This window comes from Fundulus heteroclitus, chromosome 19 (assembly GCF_011125445.2).
Source record: "Fundulus heteroclitus isolate FHET01 chromosome 19, MU-UCD_Fhet_4.1, whole genome shotgun sequence".
Taxonomy (NCBI): Eukaryota; Metazoa; Chordata; class Actinopteri; order Cyprinodontiformes; family Fundulidae; genus Fundulus; species Fundulus heteroclitus.
In genome coordinates, this window is record NC_046379.1 from 7827308 (window position 1) to 7846601 (window position 19294).

A 19294-nucleotide genomic window follows, 5' to 3' on the forward strand; every position below is an offset into this window, starting at 1 on the left:
GTCAAGGATTTACTTAGTTCATTCATTACAATGAAACAACAGACATAATTGTAGATGTATCTTTAGAAAAGTTGTACAAAATTACCTGAGATCAGAAACCCCTAAGGATTTATTTCTTATTATGAATCGAAACAATTAAGTGCTGTGATTTTATGCTTTTTGTAAGTTTGTTAATGTATGAAAGAAGCCTAGTCAAGGACTTACTTAGCTTATTCCTTTGTTAATGTAATGTTTTATTTCCTTATATAACATTCCCCTCATTAATATTTTTCTGTTAATGTGCAGCACTTTGAACCATCTTGTTACTGAAAAGTGCTTTATAAATAAACTTTTCTTGACTGAGTGCCCGGATCGATACCCTGCATATTTGCACCCTTTCCAACCATGTTTTCCTCTTTGTCCGAACATGCATATAAACATACCGTATTTTGTTTGAGTTCTATTTTATTGTATATTTGGACAAAATATGTCTTCACATATGAGAGCGAAGTGGAACCAAAGTCAAAATGCATCCTTGTAAGCAAAAACTTGGTAAATCAAAGCAGAATTTTATGAATTGAATGTCATTGCTTCCTGCACTGCAGTGCTTTGTATGTACAGCAGGGGGCGCACTTGATGCTCTGTGGAAAGGTCCTCAGCAGCTGATCATGCATGACTCAACAACTCAGGTCAGATCAAGTTTCAGCGGCTCTGGGTCCAAATAGACAGTTTTCTCCAGAGAAAAATGACTAAAAACAACATATTTACTTAAAAATGGGAAGAAACGACCCAATAACTCCAGCACAAACCAAGATAGTGATCTGCCAGGATGGATTTGTGGAGTCCATCAATGAAGGCACATATTGTGCTTTTTTTTTTACTGTAGTTTTTATTTATGCACTGAACAGAGCTCTGTTGTTCTGTAGACAATACAAGACAACAAACAGACGTAAATGGGAAGCCACCGGAATTTCGCTCGGTTTTTCTGAAAACGTTTCCACGCCTCTCCAGGAGTCTTGACTCCGGTTTCAGCCTGTTTGCTGTTGCGATGACCCGGACGTCTTCGAATTTGCACATGCAAACTACAAGACAGTTACTGGGAAACTCTTGTTTTCTGGCACCTGCTTCTGCGGAGAGAATAACCTGCTAATCAACATAAAACTGAGTCGGGCATCTCATCACACGGCAGTCACAATCACAAGGAGGAGAGCATTTATAATCAAAGCTTCATCTGTTGGTTCTGCATCAGGCTACCATAGAAAACAGTCACCACACACCATCGAAACGTTCACATTTTTCACACAGATCAACAATCAGAGGTTGGCTCATCACAAAAAACTCAGCATCTGCAGGGAGATTTGTAGATTTCTGGTGGATCGGAGTGGATCAGGAGGCATTTGAGCCCCGCTCCCACATTTATGAGGAACCTTCTGAGTGAGTTTACAGGGTCTGCGTTCACGATGTTAAAACCTCATAAACTAGAAGTCAAGCAAGATCCACCAAGATGATCTTGTAGTCTGATCTGATTCTTCTCACAAAAAACCCAGCAAAGCATAAATATGCCCTATAAACACTAGTGTAAAGCCTGCTGCTAATTTTAAACCCACAGCAGACCATACGTTTCAACAGGACTCAGTCTACGCACTGCGCATAAGAGAGGCTCCTTCACCGCCCACTTTTAAAACCCGCTATTATTCTTTGGCTTTTACCGCTTAGTTTTCACTTTAAATTGGTTTCATTGTTTCTTTAAAGAGTTTTCATGCATTATCTTATTTATTTTTTGTAATGGATGTGTTTTAGCTTGTAGCAACGCACATGGTATGATATGGTTTCCTCTATCGCACAAAGCTCTCTGTCCCCTCATCGGTGTGCAGCTTGTGAAGCTCATCCTCCAGCTCTCGGATTCGTTGCAGCATCTCCTTCCTCTCCTCCCGGGTCCTGAGCTCCGACTGCCGCTCCACCTCCAGGATCTTCCTGGAGCACCAGCGCTCCAGCTGAGCCGACACGGCATCGAAGAACCGCTGAGTCACCTGCAGCGAGGCCACGGCTTCAGTTAGCTGTAGGTAGTTTGGCCAAAGTATTCATTATTCTTTGACATTTCACTTCAACGTCTTAGATTGTGCTTTTGCATGAAAAAAAACAACAGATTTTACACAGTATTTATTTATTTTACAAATAAAAACTGGAAAGTTCAGTATCTGTTTGTATTCACCCATCTTATTCTGAAGCCCCAAAAGAGTGCAACCAAAGGCCTTTGGAGGTAATCAGTAAACAGTCTCCACTTCTGTGAAGGCCTCAGAGGTTTGTTAGAGAACATTAATGAACAACCGTCATGGAAACTAGTGCAGCTGGCAGGTCAGCTTTAGATTATCAAACAATATTCCAAACATCTTCTGAAAAGGAATATGGCGGATTATCTTCATACCAAGACACGACTGTCCGCCTAAACGGACCTGGAGAGCTACAATCAGATAAGCACCGTACAGATCCACGGCAACTTTGGAGGAGCTGCAGAGATCCACAGCTCAGGTGGGAAAATATGTTGACAGGACGACTATTATATTCCACCTTACGAGTCTGAACTTAACGTGAAATTTTTTTTGAAAGAAACGTGAGGTTCCATTAGCAGTTTACCACAATGTAGGAGACTCAGCAAAGAGGTGGAAGAAAACATGTTTGATGCTAAAAAAAAAAAGACTTGAGCCAGTGGCTGAAATTCACCTTCAGCAGAACAACAACCCTGAAGATAAAGGCAGAGCTGCGGTGGAATAGTTTAGATCGTTGGTTCTTAATCCTCATCTTCAAGGCCTGTTTTCCTTACTGTCTTAGATGTGTCTCTGCTCCAGCACACCGCATACAAATGACTCAGCGTACCATCAAGGGCTGCTGAAGCCTGCTAATCACATTTCTATTTAGGTAAGTTGTCCTGCAGCAAGGAAAGACCTAAACCACACAGGACGGTGGTCCCTTAGGACCAGAACTGACAACCACTGGTTTATGTTAAACCACATCCATGTGTTAGAATGGCCCAGTCAAAGTCCAGACCTGAATTCAAATTAAAGTCTTTGGCAAGACCTGAAAAACGGATGTTTACAGAGGCTCTCTGTCCAATCTGATTAAGCTTGAGCTACAATGAAAAGAGATATGAGCGAAAAAAAAAAAAAAGATTAACTTTCTGTATCCTCGAAGCTGGCAGAAACCTTTAAAACAAATGCAGCTGCGCAAAAGGTGGTTCTGCAAAGTACTGCCTCAGGGGCCAGACTTAAAAATGCACATCACACTTTCCAAAGTTTTATTTCAAACATACTTTCCTGCTACTTTTCAACTGATTATTAAATAGGATTTAATCTGAATCATGCTGCTCCTCCCTGACAGAGACCCAGCTTTGACTGACAGCTGCTGTGAGGAGACTTACCTCCATGGCCTGCAGGTGTTTCCTCTCCTGGATGAACGATGGACCACCAGGCCGGTCCATGAGGAACTCCAGAACCATGGTGTCATTGGTTGGCCCCCAAACCTCTTTCCGGGGGCCGGTGCTGGAGCTACTGTCGGATGGTTCCTTATTGCAACATGCAGACTCAGGAAGGTCCTGCAGTGATGCAGGGTGCCAGGAGGGGGCAGCAGAGATTGTCGGGAGATACGGTGAGCTTTCCGGGTTCTGGTTCTGATCTGTTGCTGAGGAAAAGTCATTTCCAATACATGTTTGAACAGATTTGAAACACGTTTATATATATATATATATATATATATATATATATATATATATACATTATGGACTATCTCTGATTCACCTGCACACCTGTCCACCTTCATCTCAAAGTAGGTCCTACTCATGGCCTGCTCCGCTGAGTCCAAACTCTTGGAACATCTGGGTCTCAAGGTGTTTGTTGGAAAAGAAGGCCTGCTTTCTCCAGATAGCAGCAGCGGCACCGACTCCGGGTCGGTTTGAGCCGCAGACGGTGACGGCAGCAGTTTGTGGTGCTGGGTCTCAGCCGGCACCGGCATGTTCCCCTCCTCCAGCAGAGACAGACACCAGGCCTTCAGCTCGTGTCTCAGAGCAGCCTGAAGACGGAACGAAGAGGTGCCAAAGACCGTCACGTCCAACAGATCGGGTGATGAACTCAGTCAGGTGATGTTACCTGGTTCCTCAGAGCTTCTGCTCGCCCCTCAGCTGCTCTCTGCTCCATCCTGGATGCGATGCTCCTCCTCTCCACTGCTGCTTTCTCCTGGATCAACGTGTGGAAGATCCCGAGCTTTTCAAAGAAGACCAGACAACCTTGCAGCCATTTGCTTCTTCAAACGCAGGATTTGAACAATCAGATTGATGGACTAACCTGCTGTTTGTTACGACGCTCCATCCTGTCCATCTGTCTGTGGAGCTCCTCCTTGACGTTCAGGATCTGCAGCTTCAGCTCCTCCTCTGTGCTCTTCAGATTCTCCTGCAGCTTCTTCAGGAGAGACTCGCAGAGGCAGCTGCCAGCTGGAGCCTTAGAAGAATCAGAGATCTACTGAATCTACTGCTGAGGAGCCTTCGTGTTCTGAACCTCGTCGGGGGAAATGGACCCGAACCAACCTGTCGAACTTTGCCCTCCTTGTCTCTGTAAAGCGTGTAAAGCTGGAAGGGTTTTCTGCCTTCATCCCAGAACTCATCCTTCGGCACTTTGCTGGGTTTCCTTCCTGAAGGGAGACCTTCTTCATCCAGATCCTGCAGAGACAAGAAGTTCCTCCATAGAGAGGTTCCTCCATTTTAATCCTCTGATGTTTAGGGTTTGCAGATCGAACATAGCCTCGAGTCAGTTAAAGACATTTAAGCCTAAGTTGAGTCTAAAGTCAAGATATGCGAGCTATGAGTCGAGTCTCGGTTCCTAAACTTTGATTTTCTAGTCTTACACAAGTCAGATGAGCAATTATATTATTTAATTGTAGGGAAGTGGTTTCTAAAGATAATTAGTCTCAAAAGTGTTTTTATCTGACAGAACAAGCAAGCAGCAGATTTCTTTATTATGTTTCTGCCTTGTTTACTTAAATTACACATCTTACATTCTTTATGACATCTTTAAAAGGAAGCAAACACAAGCAGTGTGTTAAGTGGAGATGGTTACATGGGTCATCTGGAATTTTCTGTAGCTTTATTTACTTATTAAGTGATTCATTTTTTTTATTTTTTTACATCCATTTACATTTTAACAGCTATCATTAATTTGTGACTGTACCATAACTGACCAAAGAGTAAAGCTTTTACTTTGGACTGGGTATTTTGTTTTTAGAAATATTTTCATAACCATGTTAAAATGCAACACTTTTGGTCATTTATGTTAAACTTTGCAGAATACATGAATTAACCAGCAAGCAAGACTCATTTGCATGATGAACATTAACCTGTTATTAGTCACTGACCACATCTTTCTCTGTATTAACTATGAATGTTGAACAAAGCTGAACGTTGTTGCCCTTCATAAAATGCATTTAGCAGAGCAATTTAATTATTTATGTTTCATTTTCTATTTTAAAGGAAGTATAATGGCTGTAGGCGTCATCGTTAACAGAACTCCTCCTGAAGCTGCTGGGTAGTTGGGCAGGCTGGAAATAATAAATTCAATGTTGTGGGATTGTAGATATAAGTTCTGCGACTCTAATCTGACTCCAGTTCGGGTCTGAGCTCTGACTGAACCTGATTCAGCTCCTGACTCACCTTGACATCTGATCTGGGCTCAGTTTGCTCCATCCTGCAGATGCTGTCCTGGAGATGGTAAACCAGAGAAAAAGTGCTGAAAACCGAAGCTCCTCCACTGTTTCTGCAGCTGCTCTCAAACTGCCTGCTTTCTTACTCTGACAGGTCGGGTCGGACTTCTCGGTCTGGGTCTCCTCGTCGTCTTTCTTCTCATGTAGCGCACCTGAAGACAGGCGTGCTCTGGTCACATTTTTTTGTTTGATCAAAGAGGAAAAGATGACGGCTTAACGAGTGTCAGTTCTTGAACCTGAGGAACTTTGGAGAGCAGGAGAACCACCTGTTTGCTCTGGTGCTCTCTGGCTTTATCCAGAGCCGTTTTACCCGCCTGAAGGAGTAAAACAGACAGACATGAATTCATCTGGATCCGCCGGGAGACGGTTCTGATGTTCTGATGTTCGGTAGACGGTACTTACTTTGTTCCGGACTCTCACGTCCACACCGGCCGACAGTAAAAGCTGAACGGCTTTCCTGTGGTTCAGAGCTGCAGCGACATGTAGAGCCGTGTCACCAACCTGCGGTCCAACAGAACAGAACCAGGATCAGAGTCAGAGAGCAGGATCAGGATCCAGTCGAGACCAGAATCAGACCCGGAACCAGAGTTAGAGTCAGTCACAGGGTTCAGAACCGCAGTGAGTCAGTCAAAAAAAAAAGATGATTAGAAGTCGGATCGTAGAGTAGAATCTGAACCAGTGTGAGAATCAGAAAATAGAATCGGAACCAAGAACCAGAGTCAGAGCACTGGACCAGAACCAATTTCAGAGTCAGACATCAGAATCAGAATCAAGACAAGAATGAGAGAATACAATAAGAACCAAGATCAGAATCAGAAAAAGACATTGATATCTAAAATATGGAACTGATATCAACGACCAGAATCACCAAAGCAGTATTATACCCAAAATTTAATCCTTAGTCCTGACAGCAGAATAATAATAAAAGTCCAAAAATAAAAATCAGTACAGAACCAGAGACTAGAATCAACAAGATGCAGAAAGAAAGAGATTCAAACCGGTGTCAGAAACCGAGCCTTTGACAAGAACCACAAATAGAACCACATTTAAAAAACTAATTCAATTCAATTTCAAAAATACTGTATTAATCCCAAAGGGAAATTAAATTAAATACCAAAAAGGGGAATCCGAAGCGATACCAAGACAGAGACCAGAATCAAAACAGACAGGTAAACAAATTAGTCCCGGTTCTTATAACTCAGGACCAGAGTCCAGCTCAGGGTTCTCGTGTTCCAGGAGCATCAATCTGAGCTGCAGGTTGCTGTCAGCCTGTGGGTCAGAAGGTAAAAGGTTCTGGAGCTTTTGCTCTACCGCACCCAAAGCAGTTCAGCTTCCCAGCGGGATAAAAAAGGTTCTCAGTGAGCAGAAGCACAATGGATCGCCCTGCAGAATCTGGTTCCTCACCTGGTTGGTCTCATTCAAGCAGCACCGGGACCCCAGCAGCATCTTCAGCAGGTTCTGGTTGTTGTAACGAGCGGCCACGTGCAGACAGGTGTCCCCCACCTGCAGCAGGAGCACCGGTTTAATTTTACTGGCACTCCTGGAGGTCCGCTTACGCTCAAGACGCTCTTACCCCACCTTGTTCTTGGCGTCGGGATTCGAACCGGCGAGCAGCAGGAGCTGAGCAGTTGGAGCATGCGCGTTCTGACAGGCCAGGTGGAGCGCCGTGTTTCCCGCCTGCAACAATCAGAGCGTTCAAACCCGAACCCCTGGGAGATCGTTTCGGTTCCCGCTGGAGGCGGAGATCAGAAATCACTTCAGAGTTGCTCCGACGGGAATAAGTGAGGATGATTGGTGGGTTTATTGCTGCCAGAACAAACTCCTGCTGATTGTCGGGCTAATTTAAGAGCGACTGCAGCGCACGGGGGCTCCGCCGGTCCAATCAGAGGCTCAAATAACCCCACGAGAGCAGAGAAGTCAGGCCATTAAAGGCCTGACTTTATTTAGCGATAACAGTGGGACGCTGTTCAGATTTCAGTCATGATGGGGAAACTGCTGCCTGGGCGGTATGATTTCTATAAACTCAAAAGAAACAGTTTATTTGCTGAACGCTGCTTAAAATTCAGACTGCTGCTCTGATGCGTTTCTTCTGTCTTCGACATCAGAGACGCGATCGCTCTTTGTTGTAGGAATCCCACAGCTGAAGGTTCTACCTCTTGTCGGGAAGCAGCAGCAGCAGCAGCAGCAGAAGCGCCTTTTCCCTCTGATTACCTTGTTCCTGACGTGCACGTCGGCGCCGGCCTTAACGAGCAGCTTGACGCACTGTGTGAATCCGTGCCAGGACACCTCATGGAGCGCCGTGTTGCCGAGCTCAAACACACAGAGCGTTGCAGTCAGCATGAAGGAACGTGAGCTGCAGGACTAAAACACAGATCTGCTGAACTCACCGGGTCCTGCAGGTCCACAGCGCAGCCTCCAGCTACCAGGGCCGCCATGGCTTCGCTGTTCCCCACCATGGCACTGCGGTGAAGTGCCGTCTGGTGTCCAGAGACCTTAAGGAGGGAGAGAGACATAAAACTGACCCTTAAACCAACCCCGAATGCATGGTAATGATGGCGCAACCAAATACACACATTATAATACTGGTCTGGAATACAGAATGAGTCCAAACGTGTATCATTGTACAGTTTTAATCACTAATTGACTCAGTTTAATGCTTGTGGTCACATGTTTCCTGAATGGATAGATTGAGGTCTCCCTCACCTCCTAGCCTGCACTAATTAGTCCTGTTTGTGTTTAGGCCTCCATTTCAGGCTGCACAGTTTACAAGATTGTAGCTCTTCGTTTTCACCCAGAGTGCACACGAGCACCTCTCACCCCACATCTTCGCTGGCACTACTGTACACTTGCAAACCTGTACACCTGCACGCATGCACACCTTGGCATCTGCAGCACTGTACACCCGCACTCTATCCCACCTGCAGGCCTGAGCAAATGTACACTTGAACGCTTTGCCCACTTGCAAAGTGTGCGTGTGTACATGCACAGATGTGCACTTTACCCTCGCACTGGTCAGTGCAACTGCAGAGCTTTGCATGTGCACCCCTGCACAGCTGGATTCCTGCACACCTGCAGACCTTCACATATGCAATGAGGTATGCCTTCATACCCCCAAAGCTTTAAAACTTCCCACTTCCCACATGTTTGCACCTGTGAAGATGCAAACATGTTCCCCTGTAACCTGTATACCTGCACACTTGACCATATGCACACCTGCATTCATATATCTGTGCAACCTGCACATCGTCACAGGTACACCCGCACCTGGATATGCATGCTACACACCTGCTCCTCTGCACATTTTCACAGTGGTCTAATTGTAGACCTGTAGCCCTTTTGTATGCCTAAACAGCTGCCCAGTTAAAGACATGTACATCTTTACGCCCTCACATCTCTCTGCACCATTGCTCTCCCTGGACCTGTGAACACCTTGATCACAGTACATCGGCACAGCACTATAAATTTACACAAGCAAACACATACACCTCAACACATTTACACTTGTATGCCTTAACAATATGCACACATGAACACTTCTGCACCTTTCATAACCGTACACCTGTTCACATGCATGCCTTAACACCTTCAAAGTGGAACCCGTACAAAGCTGCGGAGCATCATTTGGACATCATCCGCTCTCATACCTGTCATGTTTTGGTTATTTGTAAATGTGTGCCTGCCTAGACAAGTGAAACAGCCGTCACTTTAAGATGTTAAATCTGCAGAAACTGAATAGTGTCCTCGATACCTTTGGATGGATAGCTTCACCTTCTCCAGGCTTGCAGTGCTCTTTCACGACTGCTGGGTTTTCTACTTCCTGTTGTCGCACAGACAAAATGTTTTAAGTAAGTAAGGGGGGGGGGGATCGTACACTGCACTGGAGCGTCTGCAGCTTTTTTGGTTAAAAATGTGTGTTTACACCACATAAATGAAGGACTCACCTCAGCCGAACTGAGCGTGCACATCAGGTTCTCCATGTCTGAAGATCTAAGAGAGTTTCTCCTGCAGAACGCGGCCATTCCCAGAAAACTGGGGAATGATCTCTGGGAACTACTTGGTTTGAAAACCGACCAAACTAAGTACTGATAAAAACAGAAGAGGTAAGACGTGTTTAAAAAGGCCTTCTCTGGGACATCATGCTGAAGGTTTATAATCAAACAGCTGCAACAAAAAAATTCAGTTAATATGTTAACTTCGGTTCAGGGCCACGCCTCAACCACACCTGCAATTACCAATTACAGTCTACTTATACCCAGTTCACCCAACCTTCAGTATGTCACTTCCTTTTGACTTCTCACTCCCTTACCCGTAAACCCTTCTCACCTCAACCATCTTCCTACTCTTCATCCCTTCTTCCTCATCATCCCTGTTTTCTCATCCTTTATCCTCTTCTTGTTATTGTAGCTTCCGTCTGGGGGGTCCTAAGTGGGCTCCAGAACTGCACCCTCACGCTGAGTCTTATCCTCCCAAACCTTCACCCAAGTCTCCCCAGATGACCCCTCCATCCCTTAGACCACTTTCCTTCAATAAACTATAATCCGGCATCCTTGTGGTCCTTGCTGGTGAACTGTATGAGTCTCTGATTCGGATGTTCAGATCCGTTAATGTACCTTTTTTCACAACAGAAACAAAGGATTTCAGATCTGACGGTCAGAATGAGCCTTTAATCCCGAGACATGTATTCAAACAGAGCTGTGTTGAGTAATCCCTCTGTTGTCTTTCTGTTGTTCTCCGTGTTTCATCATTTCCCTGCGTGAGGCTGCAGGGTTCTGATGGACTTTTTTTAAAATTTTATTTTATAATTTTTTTTATCTCTCGTGGGGTAAAGAAGACAAACAAAAATCATTAGGAACAGGCGAACGGACAAAAGGACAAGCAAAATTTACGGATATTGTTAAACTGAGTCCAGCAGGTGTGTTGATTGATGTGACAAAATTAAATGGTTTTAGAGGTTTTCTCTGAGGTTTTTTTATAAAGCAATAAAATACAAAGGTGACAAGTTGCGTTCAAGGTCTTTGACAACGTTCCCTGATCGTCTCAACAGTTTAGAGTCATAAAATCAGTCAAGCTAGTTTATAATAAAACAAATGTTAAGTTACAGAGGAAACACAAATCATAAGAAAGCGTTCCTGTCTCCATGATATCAACAAACGCCTCATCCTGGATTAGCAGCTGAAACTTTAGGATAAAGTTATTCTGGTTAGAAAAAGCCAGTACAGAAAATATCTACGGCCACAAGCTGAGACCAATCAGAACCGAGCTTTCCATTGCATGATTACAAACCCAAATTATCCATCAGTCTTAAACCCATCAGTCTTAAACCTTAACCCAAGTTAAGGTTTAAGACTGATGGATTTAATCTGAAAAAAAAAAAAACAACTCTGCAGGATTTCCTGCTACTTTTATTTCAGTAACCCACAGAAATTAAACGGTTAAACTATTGGTCATTGTTAAAAAAAAAGAGAGAATACCTCTAAGGTGGCTGATATACCCGATCCTGCGCAGAGACAGCTGAGTCCTCGTCAGGAAAAAGGAGCATCGGTTTTTCAAAACTCCTTCGCTGCCGTTCAGGACGCTCGCTGCTGTTTGTGGAGAGAATCAGGATCAGCTTCTGCAGCAACAGCAGGCGGATAATTTACCGAGAGGAAGACGTGTAGAGATGAGGACAGCTGTTACAGAGCAGGACAGATTACAGGAGGAGGGGGGGGGGGAACCTGCGTGGGCTTTAATGGGTGGTGGGGGAAACCTTTAAAAGCTTAAAAAGAGTCTTGGCTTTCCATCTGTTGAGCCTGAGCACTCAAATGTGTAACAGAAACTACAGTAAAAGTTTTGCATATTATTCTAATTATACACTAACAATCCGCAGACGAAGCATCTGGAGCTTCTTGTTTGTTTAGTATGTGGCATCAGCAAGCGGCTAGAAGGAACCCAACCCACAGAAATTCAAATGAAGATGTGGGAAATGTGAATACTGGAGCCCACACATGTTCCCCAAGAGAAACAGTGTCTCACTCAGAGGCTGAATGGAGCTGGAAGCACAGCTGAGGACGGTTCAAAAGATGATCCTGCAGGACCTTTGAGCTGAGAGAAGAGATGAAGGTCAGAGAGGTTCATCCTCAGCATCGTCATCCTCATCATCCTGGCTGTCATCACGTTGATCGTCCTCCTCATTGTCGTCGCCATCATTCTCTTTATTGTCGTTGCAGTCGTCTCCATCATCACCACCATCATCATCTTCATCATTTTGATCAGCAAACACGGTGGCCTTGCAAAACTATTCACTCCCATTGGCCTTTTTTTTTTGTTTAGTTGTTTCACAACCTGGAATTAAAATGGATCGCTTGAGAGTTTGCACAATTTCACTCACAGAACATGTTGTCAAGCAAACAACTAGAACAGAATAGCATCCCTCATCATCTTCATCATCATCATCATCTTAGCCAAAGCACAGCACATTGTGTTGATGCTAACCGCGCAGAAACCTCCCAGGTTTCCATTCTCTCATGGCTGTGTCTCTTTTTTTTTTTTTTATTAAATCTTTCACAACTGTGACTAAATAAAACATGTCTCCCCAATAGAAACAAATGAATGCCAGCGGCGTGAGCTGGGTTCATGCAGCTGTTACTCTTTTCTGAAGATGTTCCCTGTCAGATTTCATCTGCTGCACAGCTCTCAGTGAAACTTGTCTGACAGCTGATTTTTTTTCTTCTTCGCAGAAAATTAATCCCACTTCATTCTGCAGACTGGAGCTAAAACTGCTTCGGATTGAACGTTCTTCAACGAACTGGAGCTGCAGCATGGTCCTTTCCTGGAACCGAGGGCCGTGTTTGCTCTGGGCTTTTCCTCTGTAAACCCAGGTTCATCTAACTTAAATCCACGCTTTTCACATCTCTCATCAGCAAACAGCAGCTGGAGGTTTTCAGTGTGGACAGCTGAGCTTTTTGGAGGCTGAAAGAATCCCACAGGAAGACAAAAAGAGATTGAGAGCAAAAAGCCAGGGGATCATTTCCACACAGGTGACGGAGGTCCGGCAGGTTCATACGCAGGGGAGTTTTATTTTCAGATCGCTTCAGCTTTACAGTCACATGAGTCTGATGGGAAAGTGTCCCAGACTTGCAGGTCAGAGTAATTTCCTGCCGTTTCTGGTCACATGACGGCGGTTTGATCTCCCTGAGTGAGGGTGCGCGCCCACGTGCATGCCGTCGCCTCCTTTCCGGGTCAGATTGTGTAATCGCTGCTGCTGCTGTCAGCATTACAATGTGTTACATAAGACAATTTGATGTTCGAGGCAATAATCCGGCTGTGCTGCCTGAGCGCTCCCACATCTGGGATTTCCAGCTCATCCTGAACTCTGCGTTCACCTCAATCACACGGAGATGTTCGCCAGGGCTGCTGGTCAGAGAGGGGGGGGGGACCTAATGGCCAACAAGTCCTCCCCTCGTCTCACTTAAGATGTTGGAGGGTTTTTACTGCGCAAACAAAGTTCTTTTTGATGTTTGTCTCTTTGTCCTGAGCTAAATTATATGCAGTTAAATGTAAAGAATCTCAATTATCTGAGCGGTCCCCGCAGGTTTAGTTTAATGATGAAGTGCCGTTTATAATATCAAGCTCTGAAAACTGGAAGAACTCCCAAAACAGAAAAGAAATGGACACATATAGCAAATCAAAGGTTATTCCAAAGTCAAACTAGGATAGTTTTATTATGTATTTCCCAATATGAGTTGGTGAAATGCATGGTTCAGTTCCTTTCTGTTTAGCTATATTGAAAGAAGCATGCTATGTTATGTGGCATTCTACCTGCAAACAAAGATTTCCTCTCTGAATTTCAAACGAGGGGCTTATTTGAGTCAGAAACTTGTATCTTTTGATTGTGTTTGAGAATAGGGCTATGCATGTTGCAAAACCAACACCGTCCTCATTGTGACACATGGTGAAGGCAGTGTAATTCTGTGGGAATGCTTTTGTTTAACTGGTAACATGTAATGGAAACCAGACAGAGCTAAATGTAGGATAATCCTTGAAGAAAACCCGTTAGAGGCTGCAGAAGACTTGAGACTGGGTCTGAAGTTCGCTCCCTGCAGGAGAACGACCCAACACATACAGTCAGAGCTACACTGGACCAGACCAAAGCACAGACCCAAATCCAAGACTTCAAGAATAATATTCACCTTTTTCTCTTAAATAAGTCTTACTGGTCTTTGGCTATTTAACAAATACAAATGCTCATAAATGTCAGTGTGTAGAGACACGCCCAGACAGGAAGCAAGAGGTTCTAAAAGTTATAGACTCAGGAATGGGCCAAATATGTTTAATATGAAGAAATGTAAAGTTCTTTATCTTTTTCCTTTTAATTAATAATTTCTGGATTGATCACATTATCAGGTTGGAGATATAAGAAGACATCTCAGATGTTATTTGCCAAAAATTGTGAAAACCACATATTCTTTTCCTTTCACTTCTATTCTTGCACTACTTTATCTTCATCTATCACACAAAATCCCAAACAAACACCTGAAAGGTTGTGGTTGTGATGTGAGGAAAAGTGAGATGGACATTAATACTTTTCAAAGACACTGTAAGCCCTTAGTTATGAATGTGGGGATAATTTAACAATTTCGAATAGTTCAATTTGAAATAAATTTCTGGAACATAAATTTCTGGAACATAAACTGAATTTTCCCGGTCCTTCTCAAGTGAAAGCAATGCTCTGGTAAAACTTTGTCCAGAAAAGATCAGTGCTGAGTACCAAATCACAATTCAATTCTGTTCAATTCAATTCAATTTGTCATGTAAGTTTTTTTTTTTTTTTTTTTTCTGTTTTGGACTTTTCTGGACTTTTCCTATGAGCTTGTCACCTCTCAGCCACTATCCAATCAGTTCGGTTTTAGTCAATTAGCTCACACCAACTCCACCTGCTGCCAGTGATTAGTCAACTCAGCTCACCTGTATCCCAGTCTACTTATACCTGCTTCAGCCAACTCATCCCGGCCGGAACATTTCTTCTCGTCCCGTCACGTCCAGTGTGATGTGCCAAGTCTGGTTCTGCTTGTCTGCCTCACCTGCCACTATTCATCCCTCACAATAAACCTTTTAAAGAATCGTAACTCTCTGTCCGGCTGAATATTAGGTTCACCAGCATTAATCATAACAAAATTCAATTCAATTAATTTCATTTCAATTAAATTTTATGTATATAGTTCCAATTCCCAACACACGTCATCTCAAGACACAAAGTCAAATACAATCAAATCATCAGATTGGTCAAAAAGTTTCCAAAGAGTAGTGGAAGCTAGACTGAGGTCAGAAATCAGCATCTGTGAGCAGCGGTATGGGTTTAATGCTACGTGCTACAGATGCAGTATTTGCTCTGAGGATGTTGATAGAGAAATAGGCCAGAGGGAGCTGCATTGTGTTTTTGTTGATCTAGAGAAAACACGTGAGAGAGCGCCAAGAGCGGAGCTGTGGTGTTGCATGAGGAAGTCTGGAAGAGCAGAGAAGTATGTTAGTGTGGTGCAGGACGTGTATGAGAGCTGTGAGACAGCGGCGAGGTGTGCTGTAGGTGTGACAGAGGAGCTGAAGGTGGACGTGGGATTGAATCAAGGATCTGCAGAGAGAGCAGGGAACAGGTGGAGGAAACTACTAGAGAGATGGAGGAGCGGAATGAAGGTTAGCCGTCAGGTTACAATGAGCAGAGATAAAGAAGACGGAAGATTTTGAGTACTTAGGGTCAACAGTCTGGAGCTACAGTGAGTGTGCTGTTGTGAAGAAACGTGTCAGAACAAGAAGAGGTGGAGCAAAGTGTCCGGTGTGTTGTGTGATAAAAGAGGGTCAGCGAGAACGAAAGCAAAGGTACAAGACGGATGTTAATGTTGGAGAGGCAGAGCTGGAGGCAGCGGAGATGAAGATGCTGAGATTCTCTGTCGGAGTGATGAGGGATGGGTAGCATCGGGAACGAGTCCACCAGAGGGACAGACCATGTTAGATGTTCTGGAGATAAAGCCAGAGATGCCAAATTGAGATGGATTGGACGTGGACATAGGAGGGATAGTGAGAACATCATGCTGAGGCTGGAACACTTAGGCAGGAGGCCTGGAGGAAAACCAAAGAGGAGATTTCTGGATGAGCCAAAGTGGAAATGAAGGTAAGTGGTGTGAGAGAAGAAGATGCTGAAGATGGGTTTTGACGAAAACAGATGACTCTCTGTGGCGACCCCTGAAAGGGAAACCCCGAAGGAAGAAGTAAATGCCAATGTGAAGATCCCAAATTTACCGCAAAGACAAGGCAAGGCAAATTTATTTGTACAGCACATTTCAGTACAAAGACAATTGAAAGAGCTTTACATGATTAAAATATAGGAAAATAAAAACAGAATAAAAGCAAGTTGGAATAAAATGTAGAAAAAAATTAAACAAAATAAAATATGGGAAAATGGAAACTAAAAGCAAATTTTAAAAACAGTTGGACTACAAACTTGAACTAATGATGTATCAGTAGAACAGTTTAACCAGAACAGTCAAAGGCAATCCTAAACAAATGTGTTTTTAATCTTGATTTAAAAGAACTCAGGATTTGAGCACTTTTTATAGTTTTTGTTCCAAAGATCCAATCAGAGAAGCCAACAGAAAGCTGATAAGGTAATAACGCTTCAAGATTAGTACCAAAAGAGCAGAAGTTTAATCAGAACTGGACACCTGAATCTGAAGTTTATGGAGGAAACACATTCAACGCGGAACTATAACCACAGTCGTAGAGTTATTTTAGAAACAGCAACTGTTTTATTCTGTTTTGGTTCTGACCCACCAGAAAACACACCGTCAGTAACAATGGTCCTAATGAAACGTTTCCTGCAAGCACAGAAACACAAGGATGGTTGCAGATCAAGTCCAGCAAAATGTTCTGCTTTGTGTTGCGGGATTCCTGGTACCACGAGGACTCAAATCACCTCGGATTGCCCCAAAACTGTCCCGCCAACTTCTCCTTTGTTCTCTGAACTCAGAGAAAAGCTCTTTGAACCGTTTGAGGGATTTTAGCGACAGATGCGGCACATGCCGGTGCCACGGGTACCCTGTCGTTCCGACTCACATCTGTTGCCTCTGCTAAAGATGCAGGGGAGGTGGGACTTGGAGGGGGGGGGGGGCTGTTTGCTGTATTTTTAGATTTGATGGTCATTTTAGTCTGATCACAGATGTGGTTCAACATAAACAGAAAACCTGATCTATAGAGGTTATCGTGTTTTCCCATAGTTATGGTGTCCAAACACATTTTAATTAATTAACGACCATAAACCCACAGGAACGAGCTGTTTAATTATCCCGCTACAGGTCCCAACATCTGTCCCAGCATCTGTCCCTCAGGACCCAACACATTTCAGGCCACACTCAGAACATATTCAGTGCAGCAAGGAGACGTTCTGGAGACATTAGCTGGACCAATCCAAGATCAAAAAGACACGTTCAGGATCTCTTCAGGACCTCACACGCTTTCAGGACCCAAATCAAGAGCCCACCTTCCCACCCAGAACCAATTCAGGACCACGTGGACACATTTACAACCAGTGAGATGTTTCCAGTACACATCTGACTCAACAAGGACAAATTCAGAACAACAGAGGCGCACAACAATTCAAGACCCATTCAGTCTCACACAGACACATTTACAATCAGAGAGACAGATTCAGAACAACATATGGACATGGCCATTATGGAAATCTTTTTGATATGCATTCCAGTACTATATTTATACATTCAAGACACATTTGCGACCACAAAGACTAGTTCAGAATACAGTAGAGACCCATATGGGACTACCCGGCTACATTCAGGCCACGCTGAGGACCAGACGGACACATTCAGGACAAATTCAGGACAAATTCAGGACAAATTCAGGCCAACACATAGAGCTGGTCAGTATAAAGGGAAGATGGGTGCAGGAGAAGTTTTATTTAAATGTTAAACTGAAAAGGAAACACGTCCTCTGACTCAATGTTCCTTGAGTTCATTGAAGTTTTCCCACGTTTCAACTTTTCTCTGAAGGTCACACTCCCTGTTTTTAGAGAAAATAAGATATCCCTCCAATTCTTCCTAACAAGCCATAATTGTAAAGTCTGTTTCTAACTGTCTTGTCATGAACTTTAACATTTAAACAAGCTAAGTGTTTTTTTTCCCTCCTTTGTGTAACTTCTCTCGGCATTGCTCGGGGTCAGAGGACTCCTGGGAAGAGTGGCAGCTGTCTCATTGTTTTATATTTGAGAAGTGATTGAAGTGCGGAGCTTTGAGGGTCTTTGGTGCTCTTTAAGATGTGACATGATGTAAGACGACTGCAAAGAATCATCCAGACGACTCAGAAATAATTTAAACTCTTATGTAACAGCTTTATCTTAAAGAATCCAGCGAGTCCCTGCAGGATCTTTAAGCTCCTCTGCAGGTTTTTTTTCTTCTTCTTTTCCATTTATTTGAGACAAAGCTTCTGTTTAAAACCTGTAAACTGAATGCCGATTATTTTCAGCAGCAGGGTTTGATTTAAAGTCGTGTTAGCAGTCGCCTCACTTCGTAGGGAGCTGCTGTGCTGATCACGCGGCGAGCGGGACCTTTAAATGTGGTGAATTATGTGCTTATTGTATTTATTAATCCGGTTTCTGTTTGAATCCGTTTGACCTCCAGAGATAATAGTCGGCTCTCACAGCGGAGAGGAAAATGAAGTGTTGGTTCACCTTTTATTCTCACCATGAGCAGCCGAGGGGTTAAAACTCCACAGGTTGTCTCGGTTGGTCCGCCGAGCTCAGCTGGACTCTGATTTTCTGTCTGACACATTTTAAACCAACCCAGAAAGGAAACACTCATCCTGCATTTTTTTAATGTAATTCTTTAAAACATCAGGCTAAAAAAGCTGAAAAAAAACCAACAACTCCATTTAATATACAGAAAACATTCAAACCTCTGGTAAAAATAAACATTTTCTCTGAGCTAAACAGAAAGTAATCTGAGCTCAGAGCTAATATTGAGATCATGGGTTGTAAAATTGTTTACCAACAACAGAGAGGGCTTTCTGAACAGTTCTGGCATTGTTGGATTAAACGAGCCACACATCTACTGACAATGACAGTCGTTTGATCATCCGCCATAAACCCCCGTGAGAACACGTGTTTTCTATAGGAACTTATTCTGTTTGAACCTCTGAACACAATAAACTCGCTGACATGGTGGAGGATGAAGAACAAACAGCCGGTTCCTGCTCCTGACGAGAGAATGGGGAAAAAAAACCAACAAAAAAACATTTTGCTTTAAAACCAACTTCAGTTAATTCCTCAGGATGTTCCTTTGAAGGGTCTCCAATAAAGCAGTTCTTCTAAACGAAGCCATTCAGGACGGCGGTGCGTCCGTCAAGTTGGATAGATGCTGTACAGATGTATGCGGCGTGTTCACATCAAAGCAGTTTAATCTGGCTGAGGCCTGAGGGCTGGAACGACGAAGGGAGAAACTGGAACATGTAAAGAACTGGACCTTTTTCAGTGCTTCATCTGTTTCCAGACATCTTCCCCGCGTCATCTCTGCACTGCACTTACTTTTATTCCTTT

General features: G+C 43.6%; 1 protein-coding gene across 1 annotated transcript; it reads right to left on the reverse strand.

Annotated features, from left to right (window-relative positions):
* Positions 1-1174: 1174 nt before the first annotated feature.
* On the reverse strand, positions 1175-11332 carry ankrd6a (ankyrin repeat domain 6a). The gene is made up of 17 exons (XM_036151074.1): positions 11193-11332; positions 9663-9796; positions 9470-9538; positions 8109-8213; positions 7933-8031; positions 7300-7398; positions 7126-7224; positions 6124-6222; positions 5958-6035; positions 5808-5873; positions 5672-5719; positions 4553-4684; positions 4314-4466; positions 4119-4232; positions 3771-4041; positions 3395-3654; positions 1175-2009 (listed from the first exon to the last, which is right to left on the reverse strand). The coding sequence occupies exons 2-17, from the start codon at positions 9738-9740 to the stop codon at positions 1815-1817; spliced, it is 1965 nt and encodes a 654-aa protein (XP_036006967.1). The 5' UTR covers positions 9741-9796; positions 11193-11332; the 3' UTR covers positions 1175-1814.
* Positions 11333-19294: the final 7962 nt, after the last annotated feature.

Bases quoted from the DNA above. Each gene is read 5' to 3' on its own strand.
- ankrd6a (XM_036151074.1), bottom strand. From the start codon at position 9,740: ATGGCCGCGTTCTGCAGGAGAAACTCTCTTAGATCTTCAGACATGGAG. The intron at 7,399-7,932 runs GTAATCAGAGGG...TGATTGTTGCAG, and splicing joins ACGTGCACGTCAGGAACAAG to GCGGGAAACACGGCGCTCCA. The intron at 6,036-6,123 runs GTAAGTACCGTC...TTACTCCTTCAG, and splicing joins ACGTGAGAGTCCGGAACAAA to GCGGGTAAAACGGCTCTGGA.